Source organism: Parasteatoda tepidariorum, chromosome 10, assembly GCF_982258835.1.
Source record: "Parasteatoda tepidariorum strain Cologne lab strain chromosome 10, Ptep-v5.0, whole genome shotgun sequence".
NCBI classification, from domain to species: Eukaryota; Metazoa; Arthropoda; class Arachnida; order Araneae; family Theridiidae; genus Parasteatoda; species Parasteatoda tepidariorum.
The window spans coordinates 78605216-78626201 of record NC_141764.1 but is presented as its reverse complement, the minus strand read 5'-3'; the positions used below and the strand labels follow the sequence as shown (position 1 = coordinate 78626201).

Genomic DNA, 20986 nt, shown 5'->3' with positions numbered 1-20986 from the left:
CTAATATGCCAAAAATAGGGTTCAAATTCTCTATTTCATCTAGTCTTTAAATTTCAATCATGCATTTGTTTCCAAATGGTTGTTATGCATTCTAAGCTATGTATTATAATAAAAAATTGTTTTACGTAGTTACAGCTTTTAAAATATTGTCATAACATAGTTTTAACATTAATTAAATTTTGATTAAACCTTTATAAAGTTTTTTAATCATAAATCAAAGTTCTTACAGTGTATTGAATAAAATAAAAAAAACCAATTTAAATAAAAAATCTGATTTTTTTTTTCCTTTAAAAAAAAATCGAAAAAATTACGACCCCTGCTTAGCAATAAGATTTAACTTCTATCCATTACTTAAGTTATTTTTATTAACTGTCATTAAATTTAAAAATATTAAGGGGTCCAAATCTATGAGGGCTCTGTTTATACTATTGACAGCATATTTTCTTGTTTGCGCATATTGAGGTTCAAGAATTAGAATTCATCGGGGGAAAAAAGGCATATTTAAAGGGCTTAGGGCTACTTTTTTGCATCACACTGTTCAGGCATTGATTTGAGAAAGGTACTTAGCAAGTTTCCGGCATTTCTCATAGATAGCAGCACAACACACCGAAATATCTTAGCCAACATTTTGTTTTTTCATCGAACGATTTGAAAATACAACTTATCATTAAATTGCTCCTAACACTTTAATTTATTCGACGTAAGTAAGTTTTTGCGTCTGTATTTTGTAACTTAAATTACTACTCTATGAACTAATTAGGTGGTATTTTTAAGGTGTGCCCCTCAAACTGAGATTCCATATGCAAAATTCTAATCATTAGGTCAAAAATTATTCAAGGTGTTTTGTTTTTATACAGTGTTTCGCCAGCTTTTCACAGTTAAAATTAAAAATTAGAAGAAAAAAAATCAAGAGAATTAAAACAAAAGGTTCCTTTTATTCGAACGAAACGGAAGAAGTAAAACAATAGACGTTCCTCGCCCAAGAAAATAATCGATATTTCATTTATTAATGACGCCAGCGGCGAGATTCAAAAGGGGGTGGGGTCATAAAAAGCAATAACACGGAAAAGAAATTGGATTGAAAATCATACCTTACAATATAGTTTGGCAGGCATCCAAATTGATGAAATCCGATTCTTTCAGCTGATCAAAATATAATTTATGAAATCTGTCCTTGGTCAACAACATCAAGGGGATGAAAATGTTGCAATTGTTCTTCCATTCGTGTAATGCGGATGTTGTGGGCGAAATTTAAAACCTCGTGATTGGGGTTCTATGTTTGAAGAATGTTTTCGACTTGGAAAAATATTTGCTTTCATCAAGTAATTGGAGAAGTTAACTTAAAAAGCGTAATTGGAAACACCAGGATCTTTTGTCGAAGATTTTACCGGACACAAACATATTATATTACGTCATAATACCTTTTGTTTTCGAGAATAGAATATGTTTAACTTTTAAAGTTCAGAATTAAAGGTTTTGGATAAAATAGAAAACTCACATTCAAAATTAATGAGCAATATTCAATAATTAATTAATTTATAATAATAGATTGTTCCATGTGGAATAAACTTTTAATTATTAATACAGGATGCACCGTAGTGACAGCTCTTAATAAATTTTTTAAAGAATCCTTGACATTCATTTCATCATCATTTTCGATGAGGAAATCTGATATTTATATTAAGGGAGGTGATCACAGAAAACCTTTATATTCATCGATTTTACTCTTTACAGTGACTGAAGTTAAAATCCCCTATTTTGTTTAGAACAAACTTACATTTGTGTTACGCGGAGAAAAAGTCATGAAAACCTCCCATAGTTAGCAAAACGGATCTCCTAATCACTGGGAAAATCTTATCCAGCAAGACTCATTTAATCATGTTCGCAATTCGACTGTGGGGTGTCTTATTGAAAACTGAAAGATCTATCTAAGTCTTTCTTTCTAAGTCGTTTTTTTTTAATTTTAATTTGCTGACTCTCTCTATGCGGCGAGTGGTTATTTTCAGGTCTATACATTAATTAATATTTGTTTAATTTAAAAAGCTAATAAAATATATTACAACGTATAAGAATACTTATATTGTTAATTTTAGCAGCTTTACATTGATATATCTAATAAACAAGCACTAATCAAGTATTTGAAAGATTGACAGCCGAAACTCAACTGCGATGTTCCAAAAATTTTGAACTAGAAGCACTTAAAAATTCGTGCAGAATAGAGTTTTTATATACGGAACACTAATCAAAGAGGGGAAAAACCCATTAAGATTTTTTTTTTTTTTTAAATTTTGTCGGCTTTATATGGATATTACATTAAATAAACGATAACCCAGATTTTTAAAAGATAACGATACATTAATCAATATTAGTTTCATCTCAAAAGCTAATAAAAATATACTACAAGCGCATAAGAATATATATTGTAAATTTTTAGCAGCTTCATACAGATTCATCTAATAAAAAATGGAAATAAATTAATCACCATTTGCTTAATTTCAAAACAAAGGGTATGCCCATCAATCAGTTTGATTGCTGTCGTATTTACTTCTTACCGCGAAAAACAGCTAAAACAAACACCTTTTGAAGAAAAGTTAACAATAACTGAAGAAACTTTACTGCAATCAATCAGAATGATGAAAATAGTAATTTATGTCAGGAAGAAAAAAAAAAAAAAAAAACTAAAGATAAATAACTCATCATCAAAGACAGGAAACGGTGTGATGAAAATCAAAGACAAATTTTCATTCGGAAAAGTACAAAAGAAAAGTCGCATAATGCCCCTTTGCGAAATCCACCAAATACGTCTTCGTCATCAGCATTTCTTTAGAAAACAAATATACAATTTAAAGTCTTGAGTCTGAAAGCTCTGAAGGAAAAAAAATATCAATGGAGTAGATAAAAGATGTTCCGAGAAAGAGACTTCGGATCTTATTTTTTCTGTATCTTTCCCGTGGAAAGTTAAAAGTTTAGTTTCAACAAAAGCGTCACGGCGTCATCAACCAACAATGTAGGACATGCGCCAAAGAAATCATCCCAAACAATCAGTTCATTTCAACGAATTAGTTCACTTTCATTCTTTTAGTAGTCAAGAATTACAAGCTAGAAAAACTCTCGCGAATTAGTTTACTGCTTTCTAAATTTGAAAAAAAATGCCTCCTATTAGAAGTTAGTTTTTTATTCACAAATGCCAAATTTAGAAAGTAGTAAATTCACCACTCGTTAAAAGTTATAGCTCACAATTATCATATATTTAAAAGCGGAAATTTTCCGTTTAAAAGGCACGAGTTCTATTAATCAAATACAGGGTCGTTCAAGGTTTCTCAATTTCCAAAATTTAAAAATATTTATGGTCCGTATCAGGGTTTGTTGATTTAAATCAGCTTGATTTAAATCACGATTTAAATCATGATTTAAACCAACTGATTTTTTTAAAATATATATATCGATTTAAAAAGTTACAGTTTTAAATTATTGATACTCTTATTATTTTCTTTTATTAGTTTTAAAATTTATTTTAAATAAATTGCTGCATAATTAATTTTAGTTAACAAAATTACTTTCTCTCTTGGTGTGTGTTAAATTCCAACACATTTGAAATTACATTTTTATAAGTCTTTTGATTGTTGAGATTGAAAGTACAGATTGATGTCAACATTTAATGCTGCTGCTATAGAAAGTAATTAATAAACATGAATTTTTTTCACAAAAAATATAAATAATATTAATTAAAATTCTACCTTTGGAATGAAAAAGCATGGAATTAAAATCTACATTATATTGTATTGGTGGAAAATGCATATTTCAAAAGCTTGAGGTTATACTGAAAAGAAATTACCCTAATATGCTAAAAATAGAAGAAGAAAAAAGTGCTGATGAATTCAGATATTTTTTTCCTGCTATAGTGTCATTCTTCGCTTGATATAGTGTCATTCTATTAAATTAAATTAAATAATCCAGAATTAGAAATGTGCTATCTCTTTTATCAATGAGTATTTTTTTCTCATAATAGTTTACAGTATCTTTGACATTATCATATTTTCTATAAAGAAATTTTGTGAAAGAAATTCCAATGAGTACATAGATTTTTTTAGCTTAACTTATCTATTTTGCTATAGAATTAAAAATGAATATTTTAATATGAAACTATATAGATTAAATATTGATTTATTTTTTGATGAATGACTACAAAATCTGTTTCATTTATTTTGTCATTTTAAAAATCAAACGAAAAAAAAGAAATCACAACTTTAAATTAAAATTATGGATTGCTAATTGAAACTTTGTTTTAATAGTTGAAGTATTCTTTAAATTCTCTGTTTCATCTAGTCTTTAAATTTCAATTATGCATTTGTTTCAAAATGGTGGCTATGTATTCAAAGCTATGTATTATATATAATAAAAAATTGTTTAAAGGTAGTTAAAGCTTCTAAAATATTGTTATAATATAGTTTTAACATTAATTTAATTTTGATTAAACATTTATGAAGTTTTTTTACACATAAATCAAAGTTCTTACAGTGTATTTGAATTAAAAAAAAATCCGATTTAAGTAAAAGAAATCAGATTTAAATTTTAAAAAAAATCTGATTTTTTGATTTAAAAAAAATTTCACGAACCCTGGTCCGCATTGCGTGATAAATTATTATTTTTTAATACTTATGGATTTACTTTGTTAAAATATGTCAAAAGAAATATATTAAATTTAATTTTCAAATTTTGTGTTAAGTTAGAAGCTATTTGCTCTCAAATAAACCATTTTGATTTAGTAATAAATAAGTTGATGGCATAAAATGTTTGTCATTTAGATCTAATAAATGCAGTATAATTTGTTACCAATAATTTTTGTGTTTTAATATGATTTATTTATTAAAAAGCACGATTTTAATGCGAGAAAGAAGAATATTATTTACGAGCGTACGATTCAATAAATGAAGCATTTTTGAAGTCGTTTTCTAGTTTTCAGTTTTAAACTTTAATTTTCGAATGAAATACGATGCAACGAGAATTATCGTGGTTAGGGTATAACTTTAAACAAATAATTCGTGTTGCTATGAAATAATTTATAACCAATAATTTGAGTTTTCACTTATTTATTAAAATGAAAAACACGCTTATATTGTGAGAAAAATAACATTTAAAGCAAAACGATTGAATAAATGAAACATTTTTAAAATCGTTTTATATTTTCTTATTGGGTACTTGTAACTAATCAGATGGTTGTGCATATCGTGTTAACGTTACATCTTGAAAGCTTGGGATTAATAACACGCTGAATCGATTTTCGGACCAGATATAACTGGATACTTGCAAACGACGCCACATGTGCGAGGCGAATCAGATTGGCTGTCCCACGAATAACGTCGCTTGCAAGAATTCAATTGCAAATTTGAATTCTTAAATAAAATATTATACAACAAGACATTGCTGAAGTACTGTAAAATTTTGTAACAGTTGACTTTAATATAAATTATATCAAAATATATAAATGTAAACTTCAAGATCCAGTTTAAAAAAGTGCGCTTTTATAATATTTCAAATTGAAATATAACATATGCCTCTTTCAAACGAATTTGTAACTACGTAGAATGAGTAAAATAAAGGTTCTAGGAAATGTATCATAACTACGACATCAATGTTTGCTCAGGAACTCCCTTGAAATTCCATCATGATTCATAGTCTCGTGATTGATACAAATCAATACACAACATTTTACTAGTTCAAAATATTCTAACAGGAAAGAGTCACTTTTTAGATTAAATAATATACACGGTACATTGAACCTTCAGTTGGAATATATATTTGATATTATACTTTACACTTTGAGTAAAGTAAACTTTATTAGAACACTTTTAAGGTCTTAACATTTCATAACAACACACTTTAGGCGATGTACAAAATTAGTAATTTTAACTCGACTAACAGTATTTTAAATTAGCACGTGTAATTGTCTAAAACAACGATGCTTAAATTGAGATAGAGAACAATTTTAACAAAAGCTATAGACACAGCCCTTCATTATTTGATTTCATTTTGCGCGACATATTTGAGTGGTGAGTCTTTTTTAGTATTGCTCATGAATTGCGAGCATAGGGACAATCACAATATAGAAACGAACATCAGAATTAAACTTAGTCACATAGAACTCGCTATTGCGGTCCAGGTTTTCAAGAAAAAGAATACACCCATCTCATTAAGTAAAAATTATTTACAATTAACAATGTAAGAGTCATTTTGGAAGAAATATCAAAGCTTTAACGAACTCTTCACTTAATTTTTTACTGAAAAAAAGGAATATTTACAAAATATTTTATCTTATAAACGAACATTTCATATTAAAAATGACCCCTTCACAATATTCTTAATCCTTTAGAAAAACGAAATCAGAAGACTTGAATTCATGATTTTAAAACTATAGTTTTGGACGACAAGGATTTGGTGTATCCCCCCCCTCACAAAAACAAGACCTTAATATATTTACAAAATGAGGATGCTGGCATAAGAACTAGATTCTCTGTAATTTAGATTCACAATATCAACAAAACAGGACCTTTCATAAAAATAAAAAAAATTTATAAATAATAAAAAAAACTAAAGAAATCACTGATTTAGTGAAATAATAGAAACGATGAAAGCATAGGGTAGTGTTAACACGAATTTGCAAAATTATGGCGAAGTTATCACAAAAACAACACTTTTTAAAAAAAAAAAATCTGGAATAACATACATTATAAACATTAGACATATTTTATGACTTTTCCAGTTCTTTTAAATACTATTTTTTTATGCTTTTATTCTATAGAACCGATATAATAAAGATATTTTTCACAATATTTACTATGATGTAATAATAACATTATTGAGCCTCTACTTAATAAGACTTGAGGTAAAAAATTTTAAGTCTCAAAAGAACGATATAAAATTCTATGGCTGAGATGGGGTTTGGAAAAAAAGGGGTCCACGGAATAAATGACTTTAAAATACCTAGTCTAAGTAATGATAACAAATATGTAAAAAAATGAAAGAAAAAAGGATAACGGATATATTACACAAAAACAAACCATGCTCCGCATTCATTGCGATGTTAATCCATATTTATTGGTAGAATGTCAGGAGGGGAAAAAATATTTATTTTTAATGTTCGTGAGAAACGAAAACCACAGAATGACGTAAGTTGAATGACGATAATCTTTGAAAAAATACCGGTCAGGCAAAAAACAAATAGTCTTGATGAAATCGTATTTGGGTACGGATGAAATGATTAACACAGAATATTAATCATCAGGTCATGAAAGCATTAGTAATTCGAAATCTAGAATAATATTATTTTATCTAGACAGTAAAACGTAAAAATTTGGAATAAATAATCGCGAAATACTGATAAAAATTTTCTGGGGAAATTGAAGTAAATATTTTGAACTTAAAACTGATTAAAAACAATTATGTGACATAAAAATCTCACTAACTAGATATGAGATATAGAAATGCTTCGCCAGTGCGTTTTTTTAAAATGTAACACTTATAGCACGTTAATTATGGTATTTATGACCAGGGCTTAGTTCACTCCGCTCTTAGAGCTGAAGCTACGATTTCCCTCCTCATGACGTCACTGTGTCTACAGATCTCGGAGATCGCAAGCAAAGATATGATAACTTTGCATCTTTCTCTTGTAAAAATAAGTTAGACTTTTTCTGGTTATTAGCCTTCAAACTTTACGTAATTAACACATTATTTCCGTTCATAAACATAGTTCAAAAAAAACTTTCTTGTTTATTATATTAAAAAAATACCATTTTAAACTTATAAAAATGTTTTGCTAGTTGGTGAAAATAACACGATAAATACTTTATTTTAAAAAGTTCAGTTTTAACTTTAACTATTAAGAAAAATGAAGGCATATATCGACACTTTTTTTATCTACATATTCTTTTATAAAGATAAGTTAAATTTAGAATCCATGATTTTGAAATATGTCGTTAATAGCAATTTGTTCATACTTAATCATTAGGAAACATCAACCTTAAACGCTAATTACTGAAACAAAATAATAATTTAGGTTCATAATGACATCAGAAATTTTACAATTGTTTATAGACATTTAAATTTACCATGATATAATACATAGATATTTAAATTGAAGAGAATATAATTTTTAAAAAAAATCATAAATATTTAGAATAACTACATTAAAAAATATGTTATGAAATTAGGAGAATTTCAACTATATACTATATATTTTATCTATACCTTTTACTTACATTTTAATTTTCTTTGACTTTATCTATTTTTTAATTCTTTTCACCTGCCTTTCTTTATGAAGTAGCGAGGCGGTTTCTATTTAGATAATGAATTTTTATAAAAGTTCTTTACGACAGAATAAACGTATTGCTGTTTTATATTAACTGTGTCATTTCGGAATCCATTCTTTACATAGTTGTTCATTTACTTTAGGTAACACGCGAAAAATTATACTTTTTCCTTTTGTCTTTATATCAGAATTTTTGCAAGTTGCAATCGCGCAAACTGGCATTTCGATAATAGTTTTAAATTCTTGTAAATTCACTGCAAAAACTGAGGAAAGTCATTATAGAAAATAACAAATGTCTTAGAATATCTCGCAAAAAGAAATGATCCAATATTAGTTAGAGCTAGTAAGGCCAAACGCTCCGTTCTTGAAGTAAAAGTGCGAGTTTTGCGCCAAAGTGACGTCACTAGAGTGACGTCGGAGGATCGGCGCGGCAAGAGATACTTCAAAGGAATGAACCAGCCCTTCTATTCTCTTTAGCCCTGATTTATGACACTATATACAGGGTGTTCTGTAAAGATCGCCTAACAGCCATTAATTTGTATTTCCAGAATACTTATTAAAAAAGAAAACCAAAGAAATAAAGAGGTCACAAATTAATATTTTTGTGAGGGACAAGCAAAACAACTTTCGAAATATGATTAATCACAATAAAGGAAGGCGTGAGTAATAAACAGCAAGACAGGTTAGATTGCAGAAGGAAGCAGAAAAATTGAAAGACGATTATTAGAAACTCCTAGGTTTCTCCTTCCAATTAAACCTATTTTGATGATTGTTACATCTGCCTTCCTATTCCATTATATGCTAGATTTGAAAAGCGCTTTTTCCCTCGCATGGATATTAATTTGCGACCCCTACATGCATCCTTTTCTTTGTAATCCTCTCCCCCTTCTTCTTTTCATCGATGTATTAACAGAGAGGGATAAATATATCAGCTACAGGGAGATGTATGAAAGATTTTTAAAAAAAATAGAATATACTTAAGTGAAAAAAAAATGTGAATAAAGCACAAAAGTACAGAAATGGACGTACTACAGTAAAATAAGAAACCATGACACTGTGGAAGTTCTGCCCGAAACTATAGTATGTCCTTTTACTGTGCTTTATTCACATTGTTTCTTCACTTTATATGAAATACATAATTAGTTGGAATTATCAGTTTACTTAAAACTAGAGCATATTAAAACTTATTTTCTGTCCCCGGTTGATTTTATCTATGAAGGTTAAAAAAGACCAAACATAAATAATATTGAGTAACTATGGGGTAACAAAGCTTAATGTCAAAAGTCAGATGGCAGAAGATGTGGAAAACAAATATCACACAAAGGAGGACAGAACTAGGCAGTACTTGCCTTACCATGCCACTCAAATTTTGCATATGCTTCTATTTCCTTCTTCCTTTAATTTTTCTTTAAATTTTTTTAGACTTTTCTAGTAGAACTTTTGAATAAACAAAACTTGAAAATTTTAACAAAGATTGTGATTGAAATTTCATACCAAAAATTTTAAGCTCGATGATGGCGTTAAGGGTTCAGAAATTTCTTAAAGCCTAATATTTCACAGGTTCGAAGAAGTGGGCCTAGCCCGAAAAGTGGACTAAACCCACAGAGTTTTTTCGGGTGGGCCCACAGGGAAGAATCCCCTTTTTTTTTCAGGGTGGAATTTTTCAAAATTTACAGCGCTAGATCAATAGATTCTAATTCAAAAGCAAAGTCATTAAAAATTATAGTCATTTAAACAAAGAATTCCAAACAATAGAAGATAAATTAACTTGATAATTTAGCTTTAATTGTAATATAATTTAGCTAAATTAACTCATATTTATAAGTTAAAGTGTATTCAAATTGTTTTAAAAGCATACAATGTGCCTTTAATTAGAATGAAAAAGTGAAGTAAGCAACTATTCTTATAATGGGCTCGTGAAACCTTAGGAAAATTTTTTAATTTATATGTAATTATTAAGTTTTTAATAATCAAATTTTCATTACAAATGGTTCACGTTTGATATGATACGAATTTTGTATTTTTTGAATATCTAGGCAGATATTAGAGATTTAAATTATAAATGAAATCACTTTTCTGAAACAAATTTTAATTAAATATATTCATTCATTAATTCTTCATCTATAAATTTTAATGAAATAAAATTATTTATACATTAAAGAACATAAATAACTGCTTTTATATATTTTAACCATATTTCTGAAACGAATTAGTATTCAATTTTTATGATCGTATCGAAAAATATTTAGACGAACATGTTTTTCTTCTTTTTTTTACTACTAGGGGCACACGAAATAAATTTTGGTCAATACTTGTTAAATATTCGTAAAAGCTGCGATGGCTCAGGGGATAAGAGTGTTAGAACCTATATGAGGTGAACCAGGTTCGAATCCCAGCGGTGACTAATTGATAAGAATTCTGTTCCTGGCTAGCACCGACCACAGTGTTGATGTAAAAATATACTCAGTGGTAGACGGATTATGGGTTAAAATTCCATTCCCGTCGGGGTTTTCGTTATTTTCCCCTTTATGTGATGCAAATATGGGCGAGTTCCATAAAAAAAAAAAAAAAAATCCAACACGAAGGCTAGTTTGCCTCTATGCTTGATCCAAGAATGTTTTTGTCTTCTGGGTTGGGTTCAAAATTACAAGGCAACAGAGTTGAACATCATTGGAATAAAATTTTAAAATATTTCTGAAAAAATTCGAAAAAACCCAGGTGGGTTGGACTTATCAGAAAAACTCATGTCTTTTCAAACCCAATATGCTTTCTCAGATCACATTTTCTTTGGTTTCATATTTCCTCCAAATTTATAGCATTTTTCCTTTCATTTATTTTTTTTCAGTTACAATAATTTTTTAAAAATATTTTAGATGGTAAAAATGCATTTTGCTTTTTTCTTTTTCTTTTAAATATAAAAAATATTTTTGATTTTACACAATATACTACAATTAACTACCGCAAGTGTTAAAAATAATATAAGTTAAAAGTATATAGAAATAGTATTAATTTATACATCGTCTTTAATTATGATTTGTAAAGCAACACATTCTTTTTACAAATTTTTTTTTTTTTAGAATTTATTTATTTCAATCAGTCTAAAAATTTCCCCATGCCTGCCTAAAACTTTCACTCGAACCTTGTTTGCGCGATTCATATTTTGCAATAAAGTTTTAAAATTTCCATTCCTTACAAACGAATGGATTATACCCCAAAAGATCTTGATGGTTATATTAAAAGGCATTATAATTTTTGTATCTTTTAAAGAGATCATTTAAAAACCTGCCCATTTTGTAAAACAATATTTAAAAAACATATTATACACAGTTTTTATATTTAGTTCCAAGATACCGTGTGATTGAGGCTCCTGACGTTTCTATGCCTGCAACCCCTGGATTTCTAAATTAGACCCAGGTAGGTACTACAGTATCTTGGACCGGGTCATTGAACCCATTTACCGGAAGAGGGTAAAACTCTTGAGAGATACTTTTTCCCCTAGAGTTACATAAAATCTCATCAATACATGTCGGTATATCTGAGAATTGTACTAAAGAAAAACTTTGAGAAAGTAGTAGTATTAGTAGACATGATAAAAGAAAATTTCTCCATTTTAAACCTTTTAGAAATATATACATACTTAAAGAAAAGGCCACATTGCAGACCCTCCAATTTGTCTATAATAAATTCCCTTGGTATGATGGTATGTTATAACAAATGGGATACAAAAATCATACTTTAGAAAAGCGGGTACGCTACAATAACAATCATAAATCTTACAAAGTCACCAGCGTGACATGTATCTCAAACAGGAAACTTGTTACAGCTAAAACGAAAGCACATGAGCAAATAAGATAAACTGGTGGATATCAGCGCAATCTGATATTTCGCGGTGAAATTCACCAAAATTCGTAAATATTTATTTTGTTCCAGTTTTTCTCTATGCATGATTAGAAAACGGTTGTTGACGTTGAAGATAAGATGGAATAAACGACAGAATATAAAAAAAAAAGACTATCTACAATTATCTTTTGAAGATCACAATACAAATATCTAACACACCAGCGCTAACTACATTTCTGTTACAAGAAATAGAAATAATGTAAATATATACAAGATACAAGGGGCATAATTAGGAGAAATTTGGGTCTGTTAAAACGGATCCTTTACTAAATATTTTAGAGTAAAAACGGACTTTTAGAAAATATTATTTTACCGTAAAACGGATATTTGGAGGAGTATTTAACCGTTAAAACGGGCTCTTCGCAAGATATTTTATCTTAAAAACAGGAACTTCACGAAGATTTTCATTTTAAAAACGGAATCGATAACGTCTTCAACTCATAATCTTAAAAAAATCAATGAAAGATATTGTTTTGTATTTCTTCACAAAAAATATTATCTTACTTCCATGCATTCACATCAACAGGACCTTGGAATTTATAAATATATTTTTCAGAAATTCAAAAAAGCAGGATCTTTCACAGTTTCACAAAATGTTTAAAAAGAACACTGATTTTGTGATTTTTGCCAAAATCACTAAAACAAAACCATTTTCTCACGAATTCATATTTTCACTATTTGATAAAATAAAAAAAAAGACACCTCAAAAAGTCAGGTATAAGCATTGTTACATGTTTATAAGAAGCAACATATGGAAATGCTCGTTTATATTCAAATATAATAATTGAATATATAAGAAGTATATACTTGAAATATTTTATAGTTTTTAGAGCGTATGAATTTGGAATATTCAAGATTTCAATATCAAATACAATACTGCTACTATCTATTAGCGTAATTCATAAATAGGAATAATATTTTCTTATCTATTTTTTCTCCTCTACTTCCACTGCAAAACAGAAAGTTACCGCTGTTTATACAATATGAGATACTATCAAAACCGTAATCCGCTTCAAAACACGTGACTGACTTCGAGAAAAAGAACAAACATAAAATATTGAAAATTGTATATGTTTGTATAGTGCGCATAGAAGTGAAAGAGATATATCATTTCACCTTATCATAACTATTTTTAATAGCAAGAACGTTATACGAATAATAAGCCAAATAATTGCAAATAATGAATACTAAAATGACAATATGTGGTGCAAAAATTGTCTTTCCTGTCATGACGTGCCGTGTCAGTACTTGTAGATATTGTGTAACTATTACTTGATTCAAAACTTCATTTGCTACTAAAATATACAAATCGGAAATAACAGTCCACGTTTTAAGCGCACGATAAAAGGCGCCAATTTTCAAGACCTGCCAATTGTGAATGAGAAACATAATTAATTTGAAATATAACACATAAAAGTTTTATATTTCAAATCTAATGTTTTTTCTCATTCACGTCAGGCAAGCCTATAAAATACAAGCCAATTTTTAAGGGTGTGAAACATGTCGACTGTTATTTCTAATTAGTAAATTTTTGAAGCGAATGAAATTTTTTTATCAAGTAATATATTACCGCTTCAGTTTCTTGGGATAATTTATTAATAATGTGTAACTAGTTAAATTTTTTTTTAAAATTTTAACTTAAACGCTTCTTAATAACAAATTTGATTTTAATATGTAATTAAAAAAAAATCTGAATGAAATAATAATCAAAATTTAACAGCTTTTAAATCAGGTAATGTGTATAGTAAAAATCAGGGGTGGTTGTAAGCCCAACTCAAAAATCCTGAAAATTTCTTAAGTGAAATCACTAATGACGCATTTCAAAAAATTAATGTCTTTATAAATTCAAATTTTTGATATTTTCAAAACATGAAATTCTAAATAAATTATATGCAGCATAATTTAAATGCGGAAGTTTACTCTTATGTCTAATCTCATTTATTATTCTACCAGTAAAATTCTTACAAATGTAACAGCTGCCAAGTATAAATTCTAGTTGTAATATTTCTAAATAAAATATGCAAGAATTTTTATACATAAATGTGATCGGTGAATTCTTGAAACTTCTGGACCTTGGGTTTCCGAAAACTTCCGGATCGCGGTTAGCGAAAAATCCGGAAATCTGGATTTTTTCCGGAGCACAATCATCTTTGAAAAATATGCATCTTCATCATAAAATTCATTTAAGTTTAAAACACAAAAAAGAAATTTTTATAGGATCGATTTTTTTTTTCTAATTTCTAAAGCTTCTTCTCATAAAATACAAGTTAATATTCATATAAACGAGAAAAATACAATGCATTGTCGAAAATTAATAAAACGTATAAAGGCACTATAAAAAAAAAAAAAAATCATAATACTGATCTCGGAACTGTTCTTAAATCAGGGGTATTGCGTGTATATCAAAAATAGGTATCACTATCATAACAACAATAAAAAAGCAACTTTCAGGCTCGCTATAAATGAGATAAGAGAGCAGGTAGATGGCGTAAACAGCTTACGGGATTCTTTCGTGACATATAAACAACCGACAGGTAAGTAAGAAAAGAGAAGGCAGCAGATCTCATACACACACAATTTAAAAGGAAAAAAAAAATAAAGAAGAATAACGGGGAAGGTTTTACTCGACCCATTTCTATTTGAGCAAGGTGAAACAAGATTAGGAAGGCTTATTACGCTGTTTGTGAAGGATACAGAAAATATGTACTTATTTATCTCTCAAAGGTCGCGCGGTCGTAATTTTTATTGAAATTTAAGAAAAACAACCTTATTTTTCCAGACAGAAAACGCCAAACAGATATTACTGCGGTATTTTATAATTTTTTTTTTTAAGTTCCTCGAATTAATAATTATTTTTAGATTAAATTAGAACTAGACTGTATTAATTTCTTTAGGTATACCGGAGGCTTTTTTTTAAAAAAAGAAGGTAAATTGACTTTTTTTTTCTTCCTAAATTGAGGACACTCCTACCCTCTTTCCAGCAAAAAATTAAGCAAATTATTCAACCCCTTCCTAGCTTACGTAAGAAAGTAGCAAACCTCCGTCTGTTTCGCTTTAACTTTGACATTTACTGTAGCAATTGAATTTTAAGAACTTAAGGCTTAAAACCAAATGAAAGATGCAACTTTGCATAAAACAAAGTATACGTTTTAATTCCTTTTATTTTTTTTATCTTAAACCTCCACAAGAAAATTCCTCCCCCCCCCCAAATTTTATTTTTTTCATTTTTTTTCTTCTTTTGCATTATAAATGTATTAAAGATAAGGGGATTGAGCTTTAGCATTGCTTACACCCCCTCCTCTCCTTTGTCAGCAAAACTAAGCAAATCACAAATCCCTCCCATTTGAAGTGCTTGCCTAATATTTGAATGCTCCCCCCCCCCCTAAAAAAAAAATCAAACAAATGTGGAAATCTCATGGTATTCTTTTTCCTTCGCAGGGGTGATTGTGAGCCTAACTCAAAAATCCTGAAAACTTCTTGAGTAAAATCATTAATAACGCATTTCAAAAAATTTATGTCTTTGTAAATTTAAATGATTGACATTTTCACAGCATGAAATTCTAAATAAATTATAAGCAGCATAATTTTAAATTAATAATTTTGTATTAGTTTACATTTATCTCTAATCACATTTATTATTCTACCAGAAAAAAATATTTGCAAATGAAAGAGCATAAATTCTAGTTCTAATATTTTTAAATAAAATATACAAGGATTTTTATAGATAAATGAGATCGATGATTTCTTGAAACTAATGGATCTTGGATTTACGGAAATTTCAGGATCGCGGCTAGCGAAAAATCCGGACTTTTTCCGGAGCACAATCATCTCTGCACTTGAAAAGAATTAAACTTTGTATATTGATTAAGTATGAGTATAAGTTTATAAAATTTGTTCTTGCCTTTAATTTGAATATGTTAGAACCTCCTCATTAAATAAAAAAAAAAATTTTTTTTAAAGTTTAAAAAAAAAAAAAAAAAAAAAAAAAAAAAAACTGGTATACTAAATAAATTTTTTTTCTAATAAATATTCAATCGATTTCGTTCGAACGTTATATTATATTATTTTAAATAAAGTATATAATTTAAAATAATGTAAAAATTTGCTCTTTTGAAACTCAGAATTTTTCTTAATTTCAATAAAATAAAATAATTTTTAGTACCATTAACTCTGAAAAAAATTTAATAGAGACATGTAAACGCACCAGTGAAAATGTATATGGACAAGTATTTTTTAGTCACTGGTCATTTGGACTAGTAACTAAAATTTCTTAATTTCTATCTCTGTTCCAAGTCACAATCGGACAGTTTTTAGGGGAAAGATGGTTACAAATGCATTCTGTGATAAATATCTATTTTCTGGAAATTTTTGCATATTAAATTTCCAGAAAATTAAAACTCCGAGTGCAAACGTTATGATACGAACAAAATAGTGTTTACGATTTACAGACATTGTGAATACTGGCAATGCATAACCTATTCCCTACAATAAACGCATTAACTTTACTATTTTCCTCACATTAATTAAAAAATTTAAATTTTTATGACCTCCAGCTCTTAATATAGCGTGTTCATTTTTAAAGAAACAGTAATGTTTCTCTATCTAAAGAAGAAAAAAAAAAAGTCCTGTTATAAAACGATCCTAGGACATATGAGCCCCTTACCCTCCCGCAGAATAAATTATTGTACTCTGGAAATGATAAATATTAATAATAAGACTAATAAGGAAATGATAAATGCATATTACTAATAAGACACTTATTAGAAAAGCAGGGATAAATCCCTCTTTTTTCAATTTATTCTTTTTGGTTGTTGATTCCTTTAGAGTCAGTTCTATGGTTTATTGGTCATTTTAACACTTATTAGACTTTTTCCATTCTTTTTTGTTGATAATTTATGAATTTTGAATGTTACTTTCTTTTAATCAATGTTTCGTAACGTTGTTGTTTAAAAGAAACAACGTTTCCTTTTAAACAAGAACGAAAAATTTATGTTTTTTCATAAATTACTGTAAAGTTCGCATTGCATCTTGTTATTTTAAATATAATTAAATAATAGAGTTTTTCAAAATTCAGAAAAGATTGAGGGGAAAAAAAAAGGAATTTTAAGTGAATGAAGTTTGTAAATCTCTTACATATAATAGAGTTATGAAATAAAAATATCAGGATAAAAATATTCAAGGAATTCCATCCCCGCATCTCCCTCTGGAAACAACGATAACAAGATGACGTAAGCAGAGACAAGAATTTCACTTTCAATGATGCTCATAGCCTGGCGCATTGGCCCCCCTTTTTCGCCTCTCATGGTAAACGAGATTTCAAGTTTCGGCAGCTCAGAACGAGGACAACTAATGTAGTCAAAACAAACACACAGCATCATTCAATTTCAGATAAGAATTTAATTCCACCTACGTTTCTTTTTCCCATGGGACAAATAATTTCTTCAGTTTTTCTAGAACACGTGTAACTAACTGCATCGCAGTCGATAGTTTCGCGCCATTTAAAACCGCCCCCACCTCTAAGTCAACGTTTTCAGCTTTTGTAATTATAAATATGAAATCAATTTAGAAAATATTAATGAATAATAAAGACGAGTTGGAATGTTTTTTAATTATATTTTTGGGCTATTCTAATTTCGAATAACAAATTAAGTAAGCAAGATTATTTTTAAAGTAAGGAGGCACAAAAATCTTGAATACTATTTTTTAATGTTATAGTTCAGATTTAAAAAAATAATATCCAAAATAATCAGATTATTATAACTGAATTTGGTATGGTAGTATAATTTTTTTTCCTGAAAATGACACATAATTTAAATAATGAGTGCTACAAAACCCTTAAAATATAAGTTGAAGAATATAAAGTAGCAAATTTAGCAAAAAGAATTGATATCATCATTTACAGAATAAGGAAATAAAAATTACTGCCAAAATATTCAGAATGGTTAAACTAGAATTTGTATTTAAAGCCAAAAAATTATAAAAATTGCTATAGACAATTTAAATAATAATCAAAGCCTGAAAAACATACTTAAAATTTCACGAGAATACTGTATAAGATCTAAGTACAAATTGTGGCGAGAATCGATACCGTTATTTAAATAATACGAAAATATAAATTATATATGATTCAGAAAAATAAAACTGGAATTCAATGATAAAGTTAACTAGTTTTCAAATGAGAAGTATGTTTCATAAACAGTTACCTGATTTATCTAAATTTTATTAAATTTCACTTTAACTGTCACTTAGCACTTCATTTTCTTCCTAGAAGCATTTTAATAACTAAAGATCTAAAAATTGCAGGTGCGAATAATGTAATGTCTTTATTTGAAAGAACCTTTTGAAACATTACGGTTCTTAAAATGATATCACTAATTTTTTAAAGAAAAGATAGATAGGCATCTGTAATAAATAATATTAAGCCACTAAGAATAGCAAATAAAATTAACATAACTTCAGAAAACAAAAGATAATATTTTAGATTAATAGTAATTAAAACAAATTTATTTTATTTTATAAATGAATAAAACTCAGAATGAATAATTTAACTATATCCATTTATAATATAAATTTTTTATTTACTACTGTTTTTCACACAATTTTAATAAAATTATTAAAAAATAGTTTGAAATTTAAAAAAGAACAAAACTTACCATTTGTAATTTACCGATGCATTTACGATATTAAATTTTAAGTAAATTTTAATGTTTTTCACGCAATTTATATAAAATTTTCCAAAAATCGTCAAAAATTTTTTATAAAAAACAATATTATTTTAATTTAACAAACGCATTTCCGATATCAAATTGATACTAATCAATATTGATTTTCACCTAATTTAAATAAAATTATACAAAAATTGTCAGCTATTTATTGAAGAATTGTGCGTAACTCACAATTAACAATTAAAATACATACTATTCTAAATTTTAGTCTATTTTCTGATTTTCATGAAATTTAATAAAGTTTATCTAAAAATCAACTGGAATTCATTAAAGAACAAAAATTTGTAATTTGCTTTATGCACAACTAAATGCATTTGCAATTAAATAAAATCGTCTGAAATTTACAAAAGAACAAAACTCATAATTTGCAATTTAGCAATGTGCATTTAGAGAATTAAACTTTTAGAAAATACTAATAATTTTCCCAAAATTTATATAAAATTGATAAACATCTTCTGAAAAATTAATTTCATAAACCGCAAATAATATTTGTAAAATCGTCATTATTCATATTTAATTATCAGTTATAGTGCATTGTGCAGTATTACTTTTATGTTGAATTGATACAAATAACAATTCAAAATGAGATATTGCTGTTACTTAACTAATACTTAATTATTCATAGAATGAGATTATTTTAAACATTTAATTAAGTTTAGTGAATAAACTAGCATCACATATGGATAAAAAGTATAATAGAATGAATATTTATAGTAGCACAATGTGCTACTTACAAAACAGTCAACAATCAAACCATTGTAATTTAAGTATAATATCAACCACTGTTGCATATCACAAAAAAATGAATATTCTATAAAAATTATTATTGTGTTTTGATTAATTCTTGAAATTCCGATTATTGAGTGCAAAATCACAGCTCATTGTTAGTCAGCTCATATCGAAAAGATAAATAAACAACAATAATATATTTGATTAATGAAAAGATCGCCGATAAAACATAAAAATCTACACCGAAGGCCAACGGACGCATTTTCGCTGTCAAATTGACAAAAACAAAATTCTTTTGCAATATGCAAGAGTTTAAAAGGAACTTACCCATTAAAAATTGGTTTAGGGATCATTAAGAATTCCAAAACAGTATATTCAGATAGAATCTTGAAAGTATAAACTTAGTACGCGATTATTCAATTAATTTGTAAATAAACAAGCACACATCACACGGAACTCGAAACGAATTACTATATGCGCTAGAATGGTAGATTGTATTTTGGGTTTACAAAATGACAGCGTAAAAGTGGGAAAAGGAAGAGGTGGTGGGAGAGATTCGAGCGCCCTCTTTTGTTGACAATGGTAAGTACGAAAAAGGAATCCCTCGCTCGACTTCTATATCGACGTTTCCGGTTTCGGGCTGTTAATATCATTTTTTTTTAATGTTCTTCCTGTCCTATATTTTTATTAGCATAAAAAAAAAACAACTTTAAAATAGACATAGGAGAGGCATTGTTTTTATGCAAATTGGAAGGGAAAAAAATGAAATTAAAAGATAATTTTAAAATAAAATATCATAAAAGCTTTATTTATAAGATTAATTATAATTTTAAGATAAAAGATTATTTAAAATTAGTTCAGATCTTATAGGTGCTTCTGACCAGATTATTGTTAATTTAAAAATAAATCAAATATTCTTTTTTTTTAAAAAAAAAAAAAGAAAAAAAAAACTTATTTTCAAATATGGAATGATTACAAATTTTCAATATAGAAGATGTTCAGATATGAAATGTTAATTAAGAGAAAGAAAGTATCAAAAATAGTTTATGTTTTTAAAGAATTTCAACAAAATCATGTACTACAGAAAATTAAATATTAAATTAAAAGAGCAAAAATAAAGTTAAGTAAAAAAAGAAGTCTAAAAACATTGAAAAGTAAACGTTAAAAAAAAAAAAAATGTTTTAGTTACTTTAAAACTTATATATTTTAATCCCTTTAAAGCTAAAAATATTTTTTAAAAATTACAAAATCATATAATTAATTATAAATGAAGACTTTTTTTTAAAAAAATAAACTTTAATTTTATTAAGTCTTGCAATTATTTTTC

At 27.6% G+C, this 20986-nt stretch overlaps 1 protein-coding gene across 3 annotated transcripts in view; it reads right to left on the bottom strand.

Annotated features, from left to right (window-relative positions):
- LOC107443613 (growth factor receptor-bound protein 14) overlaps window positions 1-20197 on the bottom strand; it is a 107823-nt gene extending 87626 nt beyond the window's left edge. Inside the window, exon 1 of one of the 3 annotated variants that reach the window (XM_043046967.3) lies at window positions 19987-20197. Coding sequence is in view for 1 of the 3 variants with exons in the window: in XM_043046996.3 (XP_042902930.1) it covers window positions 19987-20012 (26 nt within the window). In the remaining 2 variants the exon portion in view is untranslated. Of the gene's footprint in view, window positions 1-11942; window positions 12107-19986 lie in introns of those variants that run through there. The other 2 variants (XM_043046996.3, XM_071184156.2) reach the window with 2 other exon arrangements.
- Between the last annotated feature and the right edge of the window lie 789 nt (window positions 20198-20986).